The 12,551-nt window shown below is 43.6% G+C and overlaps 1 protein-coding gene across 1 annotated transcript in view; it reads left to right on the forward strand.

Annotated features, from left to right (window-relative positions):
• LOC144595185 (stAR-related lipid transfer protein 13-like) overlaps positions 1-12,551 on the forward strand; it is a 277,512-nt gene that overhangs the window by 14,483 nt on the left and 250,478 nt on the right. Inside the window, 2 exon segments of the mRNA XM_078402346.1 lie at positions 2,797-2,935; positions 2,938-3,680. Of these exon segments, the coding sequence (XP_078258472.1) occupies positions 2,896-2,935; positions 2,938-3,680 (783 nt within the window). The 5' untranslated portion in view covers positions 2,797-2,895.

The raw sequence follows: 12,551 nt of genomic DNA on the forward strand, positions 1-12,551 counted from the left end.
TTATTTACATACGTGGATATGCAGGGAATGGAGGGATTTGGATAATGTACAGTCAAAGTAGATTAGTGTAACTGGGCATAACATAACATAACATAACATAACAACACTTTATTGTCACTCGGCACAACACCGAGCGAAATTTCAGCAGTCACACAAAATACAGCAAAAAAGAAAAGAACACAGGACACCCGACCCCAACACAAACATCCATCACAGTGACTCCAAACACCCCCTCACTGTGATGGAGGCAACAAAACTTCCCCTCTCTTCCCCCCGCACCCATCATGTTGAGCATGGATATTATGGGCCAAAGGGCCTATTCCTGTGGTGTACTGTTCTTTATAAATGTTTTTTTCACTCTTTCCAACCTAATGGCATCTGTTCTATAGCAAAGTGACCAAACCTAAATGGGTGGAGTCTGGAAATGATCGCAGAACAGAAGAGGGGAAACAAACTAGTCCAAGGACATATCAAACCCGCCTTTGATTCAGTGATATAATGTTGAGGGCTGCAAAGGGCCACTGAGTCACATGGCATGGAAACAGGCCATTCAGCCCACTGGATCCACTCTGACCATTCAGGCCCATCCACACTAGTCCTACAGCAATCTTATTTTATTCACCCATCTTCCCATCAGAATTACCCACCCACATGATAGCGATAACTGCGCTCGGTCCGCATTAACAAAACTGATCTCCCGGTGGCCGAGCACTTTAACTCCCCCTCCCATTCCCAGTCTGACCTTTCTGTCATGGGCCTCCTCCAGTGCCATAGTGAGGCCCACCGGAAATTGGAGGACCAGCACCTCATATTTTGCCTGGGCAGTTTGCAGCCCGGTGGTATGAACGTCGACTTCTCCAACTTCAGATAGCTCCTCTGTCCCTCCCTTCCCCATCTCCTTCCCAGATCTCCCTCTATCTTCCTGTCTCCACCTATATCCTTCCTTTGTCCCGCCCCCCTGACATCAGTCTGAAGAAGGGTCTCGACCCGAAACGTCACCCATTCCTTCTCTCCCGAGATGCTGCCTGACCTGCTGAGTTACTCCAGCATTTTGTGAATAAATCGATTTGTACCAGCATCTGCAGTTATTTTCTTATGCGACAACTTACATGACTGATTAATCTACCCACCCGTATATCTTGTAGGAGGAAACCTAAGCAGTTCCAGAGAGAAGGTTAGTAAGTATTATTTAATATTAATTAGTAAGGGTGTCAAAGGTAATGGGGAGAAGGCATGAGAATGCGGATGAGAGGGAAAGATAGATCAGCTGTGATTGAATGGCGGAGTAGACTCAATGGGTCGAATGGCCTAATTGTGCTCCTTTGACTTATGAAGGTGTAAATGCACACAGATAGCACCAGAGAATGAATTGAACCAGCTTGCTGGAGGTGTGACACATCAGTTTTACTGGCTGCATGACAGTGCCACCATAATCTTCCTCTCCAAAGAGGGAAGAAAGTTGTAGATGACACCATAAATGTGTGTGACGATGTAGCAGCAGAAGGTTGAGTACTGTGCAACTCTGTTCTTGGATTCAGTGCAAGCAGTTTAAAGATCTACAGGAGATAAGGATCATTAATTACCTTCACCTACATCCTGTATGTACTAACATAGAACAGTACAGCACAAGAACAAGCCATTCAAACCACAATGTTCATGCTGATCGTGATGCCAATTTAAACTGCACATCTGCCGACATGTGGCTTTCATCCCTCAACTCCCTGCCTGTTTATTTGTCGTTGGTATCATATCAGCTTCCACCATTTCCCCTGGCAGTGTGATCCAGGCACTTATTTAGGGTGGCGCGGTGGCGCAGCGGTAGAGTTGCTGCCTTACAGCGCCTGCAGCACCAGAGACCTGGGTTCGATCCCGACTATGGGTGCTGTCTGTACGGAGTTTGTACGTTCTCCCCGTGACCGTGTGGGTTTTCTCCAAGATCTTTGGTTTCCTTCCACACTCCAAAGACGTACTGGTTTCTAGGTTAATTGGCTTGGGTTTGTATATTTGGTAGAAGTGTAAATTGTCCTTAGTGTGTATAGGCTTGTTTTAATGTGCGGGGATCGCTGGTCGGTGCGGACTTGGTGGGCCAAAGGGCCTGTTTCCGCACAGTATCTATAAACTAAACTAAACTACTGCTTTGTGTGTAACAAATCTTGTCACATAAATCACATTTAAATTTCTCCCTCTCACTTTAAAACTATGCCGTCTGGTGCTTGACATTTCTACCCTGAGTAAAAGGCTCTGACCATCTACCCTATTTTCAGGCGGTATCACCAAACGGAAGCCTTTAGATAGGTGCCATTTCGGGTCAGGAGTCTTCTTCAGTCTTGGGTTGAAGAAAGTCCCGTCCCGAAATGTCACCTGTCCATGTTCTCCAGAGATGTTGCCTGACCCGCTGAGTTACTCCAGCATTTTGTGTCCATCTCAGGTTGAGTCTAGTTGATTCGTGTTGACTGTTCAGATATTTTCCTCAGTGCATCCTAAAATTTGTGTTCATTCATGACGCAAACATTTTTATTCGAAGTGTAAAAGAATTCTATCCAATTTTAAATTACAATCTTCTATTTTTAGCAAGCGTTTGATAAGTGCCCAATTGTGTAAAAATTGTGTAAACTTCATCTAATTCCAGTATTTACCCAAAACATTACCGAAAATGTCATCTCAACACCCACAACAATTCTAACTAACTCAATCTTAGTTTTGTTTTACAATAAGCGATTGACTTTCGCCACAGATTAGAAATAAATTTACTCATGATTGATTCAGTGAAATTCATACTGCATTTTTCATATGTAGGTATGTGGCTGATGCAGTGAAATCTGGGCAAAACAAAGATCTTTTACTTTTAATAGTTTGTACACAACAAGACTGGGCGTATTGGAAGACTTTAGATTGATGTACAATGCAGCGCTGCTCCTGGACCCTGCACACCGGAGAACACTTCTACTGAAGAGCCTGGAATGGAATCAGCAGACAGTGCAAGGCATCTGAAATTACCCACATCTGCGCTGGCCATGTGTTGGGAGTCCTTGGCACAATCCTCACCAGAAGAATGTTTCCTTGGGTGCCGGCAGCTTCATATAAACAAAACTGAGATCATTGATCCTGAGAGAGATGACGACAAGAGTTCAGAGAACACCACTTCATCTCCACTGTGCAGTGTGGAGAACCCATTGGGATTGTGCAGGGGGCCTGAACAGTCCAATCCGAATGCTGAACCTAATGGAAGTCAGCAACGTGGAATTTCACCGTTGCCTGCGGAATGGAAATTGGGAAGTGATGCTGAGGAACCAGATTCTGCCTCGATTCACTGGGTGCCTTCCATTTCCCCTCTGCACAAAACCACATGTATTACTGTAGGCTCACCAATTGAGCTAAAAGTCAAGAATGTTGGATCAAGTGTCATTGCGTTTTCTGACTATGGGTCCCCAACTGAATCTTCACCCTGTAAAATTGCTGAGGTCTTCATTTCTGAGGCATCAGATGGGTTTTGTGGACCTGCTTCATCTGAAGACATGCCACACAATGCGAGATATTTTATGAGAGTGAGAAAGCAAGGTTTCTGTGAAGAGCAGAGAAACACTGTGAGTGCACCTCTCTGCCAGCTTAGGAAACACATGGAGGGAGTGGACATCCATGAGAAAGACAACCCAGCCGAGGAAAAGGAAATGAGAGAAGAGGTAAGAGTTCTCAGAACTTTAAATTATGAATTATGTCTTTGCATTGGATGGTTCAGCAAATATGTATATGAAATACCAAAAATAACATTTTAAAAAAAATTGTAGGTTATCTGGCCTCTGTAAATTGGCGAGTGTAAAGGGAGTGGATGTGAAAGCGGAATAACAAGAACTAGTGTGAACGGGTGATCAATAGTCGGCCTGGACTCAGTGGGGGGCCTGTTTCCATGCTGTAAAACTAAAACTAAATGTACTAACGTAAAATATAATAGAGATACTCAGCAGCAAAGGTAGCATCCACAAAGAAGGAAACAGTTAATATTTAAGTTGATTTTCAGTAACTGTAGTTTTATGATGGTTTAGAGTCAAACAGGCCCTTTGGCTCAATTCATCCATGCCAACCAAGATACTCTAGGTTAGTCCCATTTTCCCACGTTTAGACCATATCGCTCAAAACCTTTCCTCTCCATGTACCTGGCCAAGTGTTATTAAATGTTGTTATACTACCTGCCCCATTATACCCACCACCCTCTGAGTGAAAAAGTTGCCCCTTAGGTTCCTATTAAATCTTTCCCCTCTCACCTTAAACCTACGATCTCTGATTTTGATTCACCTACCCTGGGTAAAAAACTGTGCATTCACCCTATCTGTTCCGTGTCAGGCATAAAACATTAGGCTGCATTTTGGTTTATTAAAAGCAAATGATTTTGTAAAATATGGAATATTGTGTTGGCTTGATTTTTGGTTGTAGATAATAGGCAAAAGGAGAAAAGTGATCTCTGTGTTGATTTCACTTGATGTTCGCAGGCAGAATGTAGCCAGTCATTCATATCCGCCCCTACTTTTGGGCGACTGGCTCGCTAGAAGATTAACACTGAAGTAAGAATTGCCCCTCCATTGCAAAATCTCTTCACGGTTTGCATACTTTGAAGATGTTCTCCTCTCTCCTTCGGGAGCTCTGTGAGACTCATTCCCACTGCTTCTTCTCTGTGATTCCTTGCTGTTCTCCCGCTCTTTGATCGTTTTCTGACCGTAAAACCACCCCTCACCCGCATCCACCTATCAATTACCAGATTTCATCCCGCCCCTCAACACCCAGCTTTCTCCCTCCCTCACCACAATCAGTCTGAAGAAGGGTTCTGATCCGAAGCATCACCTATCCATGTTCTCCAGAGATGCTGCATAACCCGCTAAGTTACTCCAGCACTTTGTGTCTTTTAAAAAAAGAATTGCCTCTACTGCTCCCAGAACCAGTGAAAATTCATGGACCAAAAACAAATGAACCAGCATGTCATATCAGCGTGTCAGTGTTTGGCCGCATATTTAGCTAGTTGTATATGCACACCAACTCTGGGGACCTAATTAGCAGACAGGATATGGTTAATGAATCCCACAGCACAGATTCATGATATCTGCAATCAAGAAACCTTGTGCCTACTTCCAAAATTTGTTGTTAGGTAGCAACCCATCAAATACATTTTTTAATATGATGAGCTTTTGCTCATGGGTACTAATTTCAAAAGGTCACTTCAGATGAAGGTTTTTTTTAAAATAGTCATTAATTCAGTTCAGGAATTAAATTCATTTTGGACAACTGCTTTTATTTTTAATTGGACTTATCACAGAAAATGTTCAATATAGTCTTATTTAGACCGATTCACCTCTACTCCATTGAGGACATTGGACTGTAATTACAATGCTGAGAACGACATTCTACACCCCATAGCTTCTCCTTTGCTGTGCCTACTGTACTTGAGCATTATTGATTCAAGAGAAAAGGAATAGGTTCCCAGACCAAGCAGTCTTCATAAAGTTTAATTACGGGCTGCCTGTTGTCAATATTTTGAGGTCTAATTGGCCTGAAGCCTGAACTACCTGATTGAGTTATCAATATCCAAACACCCATGTTGTCTTTTATCTAGCTGTTTTCGTAACCTTCATTGAATCTGTTTGTAGTTTGGTCCATAGGGAAATCGTTCCATTCTTTACATCGATGGAATGATTTAACCTGATAGATTTCATTGTATTTCCAAAATGGAGATGAGGTGGAATTTCTTCAGCCAGAGGGTAGAGAATCTGTGGAATTCATTGCCGCAGACGGCTGAGGAGGCCAAGATATTGGTTGTATTTAAAGTGGGGATTGACAGTTTCTTGATTAGTAAAGGCGTCCAAGGTTACCGAAGATCTCGGAGAAAACCCACGCAGGTCACGGGGAAAACGTACAAACTCCTTACAGTGCAGCACCCGTAGTCAGGATCGAACCTGAGTCTCCGGCGCTGCATTCGCTGTAAAGCAGCAACTCTACCGCTGCGCTACCGTGCCGCTGCGCTACCGTACCGTACCGTACTGTACAATGGAATGAAATATTATGAAGCTCATTGATCTTGGTAATATTTTTGAGCAAGAGTATTAGCTTTTTACAAAGATGGGCTTTAGCAGAGTTGTGCTCTCTAATTCACAGTAGGGAGACTTTATCAGAGTTAATAGATACCAAAATGATGCTGAAGTATGACTTTAAATACATGACATAAACGTTAAATCTCCAAGTAATATTTATATTGGATATATTATATTTACTGCAATAAATACTGCAACAGGATGGCCCTGCAGAGAGTAGTGCGTTCGGCAGAACGCACCATGGGAACTACACTCGTCCCCCTGCAGGACCTATACATCAGGAGGTGCAGATCCAGAGCAAGCAAGATCATGAGGGACCCCTGCCACCCCAGTAACGGACTGTTCCAGATGCTACGATCAGGCAAACGCCTCCGCTGTCACGCTGTGAAAACGGAGAGGATGAGACGGAGCTTCTTCCCACAGGCCATCAGGACTGTCAACTTTTATAACCCCAGAGACTAAATTTTTGTCGACACTAATAGTAACTTATTAACTTTATTTATATGCTGTAACTGTAATTCTTTTTGTGCACAACCCGCAGTCATTGCCACTTTCATTTCACTGCACATCGTGTATGTGTATGTGACAAATAAATTTGACTTGACTTGACTTGAAACAAAACATAATTTTACATAGAACAATGAATGGTACAACATAGGAACAGGCCCTTCAGCCCACAATGTCTGTGCCAACCAAAATGACAATTTAAGGTGGTCCCATCTGCTTGCAAGTGATCCATGTTCCTTTGCCCTCTGCCTGCTTATGTGCCCATCTAATTAACTTGTTAATCCTTCTAGTATATAGTAGATGGGGCATCTTGGTCTGCATGAGTACATTTGGCCAAAGGACCTGTTTCTTTGCTGTATTACTCTATGACTCCATTGCACTTGAGTTTGACTTGATTGTGTTTATTTGTGGTATTATGTGATCTGTTTGGATAGCATGCAAATCAAAGCTTTTCACTGTACTTCAGTACACGGTGTCAATCATAAACCAAAACCTAATGATTCCATTCCCACCACCCACCACACCATTCCTATCTGCATCCTCCCATCCACCACACCCACCATTACAATTCCTTTCCTCTTTGCAGATAACACTTGTGTCTCAGCTACCAGATTCATTTTCACTGCATCCTCTGAGTATTAAACAAATGTTTACAGTTCACTTTGTGAATGTAAATGAAGCCAACAGAAATATTAGACCACCATAAGTCAAAAAGTAAAATTGATCTCTACACAATTGTAAAGCTGCACATTGTTTGATAAGGTTCTGAGTTACTCCAGCATTTTGTGTTTTGCTTGATTCAAGACTCAGAGTGTGCAGTGTGCAGAAGATCCAAGACTGTGAGGTGTTGCACTTTGGAGGGTCAAATGGAAGGAAAAATGTACAATTAATGGCATGACCCTTAATGGCATTGATGTACATGGGATCTTGGGGTCCAAGTCCATAGCTCACTGAATTTGGCAACACAAGCAGATAGAGTAGTGAAGAAGGCATATGGTATGCTGGCCTTCATAGGTTGGGGCAGTGAGTGTGAGAGTCAGCGTCAGGTTTATAGAAAGATAGACACAAAAAACTGGAGTAACTCAGCGGGTCAGACAGCATCTCTGGAGAAAAGGAATAGGTGACGCTTCTTCAGACAGGTTTATGGGACATTGGTTAGGCCGCATTTGGAGTATTGCATGCAGTTCTGATCACCCATAACAGGAAGGATGTGGAGGATTTGGGAAGGATGCAGAGGAGGTTTACCAGAATGATGCCTGGATTTGAGGGCATTAGCTATCAGGAGAGATTTGACAGACTTGGATTATTTTCTCTGGAGCATCGGAAGCTTAGCGGAGATCTAATAGAAGTATATAAAATTAGAGGCATAAATATAGTCAAAACCTTTTTCGCAGGGAAAAACTAGAGGGCATAGCTTTAAGATGAGAGAGACAAGGAAATGTGCTGGGCAAGTTTTTTACACAAAGTGTTTTTTGCCTGGAACGCACTGCCAGGGGAGGTGGTGAAGGCAGATATGTTAGTGGCATTTAAGAGGTGTTTACGTAGGCACATGGAAATGCAGGGAATGGAGGGATATAGGTCATGTTCAGGCAGAGGAGAATAGTTTAACTTGCCATCATGTTCGGCATTTTTTCTGTGGACCAATTGAGGTTCTTGTGCTGTAGTTTAATGTTAAATACTTCAGGATTTATATGAGAAGTGGGTAATTGTTTTATATTTCAGCATTTTCAGTGTTCATTCTACCACCAAGATGTGCTTGTTTGTCTTGGCTGACAATGGAAAACACGTGTTAACACTCATCTAGTGCAATGGTGGATAGAATATTTTCTGGAAAATCGAAGCCCTGACTGATCTATTCCATTAGTTGTCAAAAACAAACGTAATTGGGTAAAGACTGTTACAGTGTGGACTTCAATTGAATTAAATCAACAATGTTCATGATGCAATTGTCCCAGTAGAAATTTAAGTTATTTTCTGATGGAAATGCAGCAAGCACCTATATGCACACATTCATTACCAAGCACCTGTATGCACACATTCATTACCAAGCACCTGTATGCACACATTCATTACCAAGCACCTGTATGCACACATTCATTACTTCTTCTAGCATTCCTTCTTCTCCCTGCTCCCGTCAAATAGAAAATACAGAAGTTTGAAAGCGCGCACAGCCAGACTCAGGAACAGCCTCTTCACCTCTGTTATCAGGTTTCTTCACAGTCCTACCATAAGCTGGCGTGCTACTCAATTCTGGACATAGGATTTTGTCTCTGGAACTGATGCGCTACATCAAATGAATGGATCGATGATGTTTCTGGTCGAGACCTTTCCTCAGACTGCAGTTTCTCAACTGACTAAACTGAGTTCCTCCAAAACCTTGGATTTTGCTATTTATTTCTTTTCTGTTAGCTTGCTCGTCAGTTAGCTAGCCCACTATGCATACAAATATATAATCCCCAGTGCTGTGAGCCTTACCTTTCATGTGGCTCCTTATTAAATATCCTTTGAAAATCCAAATGCGCACATGTGCACTGCAAAGTACATCTTCAAAGAACTGTAATAAATCTGTCAAAAATAATTTCCCTTTCATAAAACCATGTTGATTCTGCTTGATTGTATTATGTGTTACTGACTTAATAATGGTTTCCAGCAATTTTTCAATAACAGGTATTTGAGCATTGGCCTATGAATTTCTGTCAGCTTTCCCCCTTCTTTCTTGAATAGGTCTTTTACCTGCTTAGTTTTCCGGTCATTTGGAAACCTCAGAATTTGGAGAATGTTGGAAGATCATAGTGAAGACATCTACTCTCTCGGAAACACAAGGAACTGCAGATGATGGAATCCTGAGCAAAAATCAAAGTGCTGGAGAAACTCAGCGGGTCAGCAGCATCTGTGGAGGGAATGGATAAGGATATGAAGTAGGATCCCAACCGTTGCCTGTCAATTCCCACCACAGACGCTCTCTGACCTGCTGAGTTCCTCCAGCACTTTGTGTTCTATGCAAGAGTCCAACATCTTCAATTTCTTCTGTCAGTATCTGTGGAGTGAATGGACAAGGGTTTGAAAAGGGTCTCAATCTGAGACATCCTGATCTATCAATTCCTTCTACAGATGCTGCCTGACTCTCAGAATTCCTCCAGCACTTTGTTTACTATCACAACTACTATCTCTTAACACCCTAGGATTCAGGTCAACTTGCACAGGGATCTTATCATGCTTTATTTCCCCCATACCTCCCTATGTTGACAAAAGACTTGGTTTGAATCAAAGCTAATTGTACAAGGATCCTATCCAGTCCTAGTGTCGAGTGTTGATTGTACTATACTAACCTCTGCATGTTCAGTTCTACTGAAATCAATGCACCAAATGCACATTGCGTACAACCAAATAGCTAGCATTCACTTGCACTGCCATCATCTCAACTTTGGCCTTCCATTTTGCATAACACAAAGAAGGTGTCAATAAACTTAAAAGAGTGCAGAGAAGATTTACAGTACGATGATGTTGCCAGGACTCGAGTGCCTAAGCTGTAGGGAGAGGTTGGGCAGGCTAGGACTTTATTGCTTGGAGCGCAGAGGATGAAGGGTAATCTGATAGAGATGTATAAAATCATGAGAGGAATAGATAGGGTGAATATAAGTCTTTTACTCAGAGTAGGAGAATCAAAGAACCAGAGGGCATAGGTTTATGGTGAGAGGGGCACGATTTAAGAGGAATCTGAGGGGTAACCTTTTCACTCAGAGGGTTGTGGATATACAGCATGCCAGAGGAGTTAATTGAGGCAGATATTATAACAGCATTTAAAAGACACTTGGACAGGTACAATTTTCCAATGTTCTATAGACTCTGGATCAGTTTCTGTAGACTGGAGGGTAGCTAATGTAACCCCACTTTTTAAGAAAGGAGGGAGAGAGATAACAGGGAATTATAGACCAGTTAGCCTGACATCGGTAGTGAGGAAGATGCTTGAGTCGATTATTAAAGATGTAATAGCAGCGCATTTGGAAAGCAGTGACAGGATCGGTCAAAGTCAGCATGGATTTATGCTTGACTAATCTTCTGGAATTTTTTGAGGATGTAACTAGTAGAATGAATAAGGGAGAGCTATTGGATATGGTGTACCTGGACTTTCAAAAAGCCTTTGACAAGGTCCCACACAAGAGATTAGTGTGCAAAATCAGAGGACATGGTATTGGGGGTAGGGTATTGACATGGAGAGAACTGGTGGGCAGGCAGGAAGCAATGAATAGGAATTAACGGGTCCTTTTCAGAATGGCATGCAGTGACCAGTGGGGTGCCGCAAGGCTCAGTGCTGGGACCCCAGTTATTAATGATTTAGACAAACGAATTCAATGTAACATCTCCAAGTTTGCGGATCACGCAAAGCTCGGTGGCAGTGTGAGCTGCGAGGAGGATGCTATGACACTGCAGGGTGACTTGGATAGGTTGGGTGAGTGAGCAGATGCATGGCAGATACAGTATAATGTGGATAAATGTGAGGTTATCCACTTTGGTGGCAAGAACAGGAAGGCAGATTATTATCTGAATGGTGTCAGATTAGGAATGGGGAGGTGCAACGAGATCTGAGTGTCCTTGTACATCAGTCACTGAAAGTAAGCATGCAAGTACAGCAGGCAGTGAAGAAAGCAAAAAGCATGTTGGCCTTTTTAGCGAGTGGATTTGAGTATAGGAGCAAGGAGGTTCTACTGCAGTTGTACAGGGCCCTGGTGAGACTACACCTGGAGTATTGTGTGCAGCTTGGTCTCCTAATTTGAGGAAGGACATTCTTGCTATTGAGGGAGTGAGGCATAGGTTCACCAGGATGGCGGGATCGACATATGATGAAAGAATGGATCGACTGGGCTTATATTCGCTGGAATTAAGAAGGATGAGAGGGGATCTTATAGAAACATATAAAATTCTTAAGGGTTTGGGCAGGCTAGATGCAGGAAAAATGTTAGGGGAGTCCAGAACCAGGGGTCACAGTTTAAGAATAAGAGGTAGGCCATTTAGGACTGAGATAAGGAAAATCCTTTTAATCCAGAGAGTTGTGAATCTGTGGAATTCTCTGCCACAGAAGGCAGTAGAGGCCAATTCACTGGATGTACTCAAGAGAGAGATAGATATAGCTCTTAGGGCTAACGGAATCAAGGGATATGGGGAGAAAGCAGGAATGGGGTACTGATTTTGGATGATCAGCCATTTCATGTGGCGGCGCTGCGCAGCAGCTGCAGCTCACCTGCAGTCCGTTTGTCTTTTTGTTTTTTGGTCTTAATTGTAAGTGTTGGATGTGATGTAGTCTTTTTTGTGGTTGTGTACTATGTGTGTGTGGGGGGGACGGACCTGTAAAAATTGTCTCTTCCGAACGGAGACGCGACCTTTTTTCTGGGTCATGTCTCCGTTCACGCTGTGGCCTACCATCGGCCAAACACCTGGAGCTGGCGGCCTCCAGCTGAGACCACCTGGGGTTCTGGTTCGCAGAGCCCGCGGACTACTCACCTCCTGCGGAGCCGGCTGTCTTCAGAGGCTGTGGTGGCGCTGCGAGTGCGGCTGCGACTTGCCTTCGGAGGCTTCGGCCACGGGCCAAGGGCCCTGTGGACGTCTGAAGCTCGCAGGTCCCTGGGTGGGGGCCGACTTTGGGAGCTCCGGCAGCGGCAGCGTCTTCGTCCGCCCCGAATCGTGAGGCTTGGGTTGGCCCACTGCGGACCTTTCACCGTCCGGCGCGGCCTGAAATAGGCCGCGGGATTTTCAATCGCCCGGCGGGGACTTCAATGTCGGGAGCCCCAACCGCCCCGATGTGGCAATTTCATCTACCTGACCGCGGGAGAAGACGGCAGAGAAGAGAGAAGACATTCTGGCCTTCCATCACAGTGAGGAGGTGACTGGAGGAGACTCACTGTGATGGATGTTTTTTTGTTTTATGTTGATTTTTGTTATTGTGTGTTTTATTGCTTTCTTTTTATTGCCTCT

Source organism: Rhinoraja longicauda, chromosome 7 (assembly GCF_053455715.1).
Source record: "Rhinoraja longicauda isolate Sanriku21f chromosome 7, sRhiLon1.1, whole genome shotgun sequence".
NCBI classification, from domain to species: Eukaryota; Metazoa; Chordata; class Chondrichthyes; order Rajiformes; family Arhynchobatidae; genus Rhinoraja; species Rhinoraja longicauda.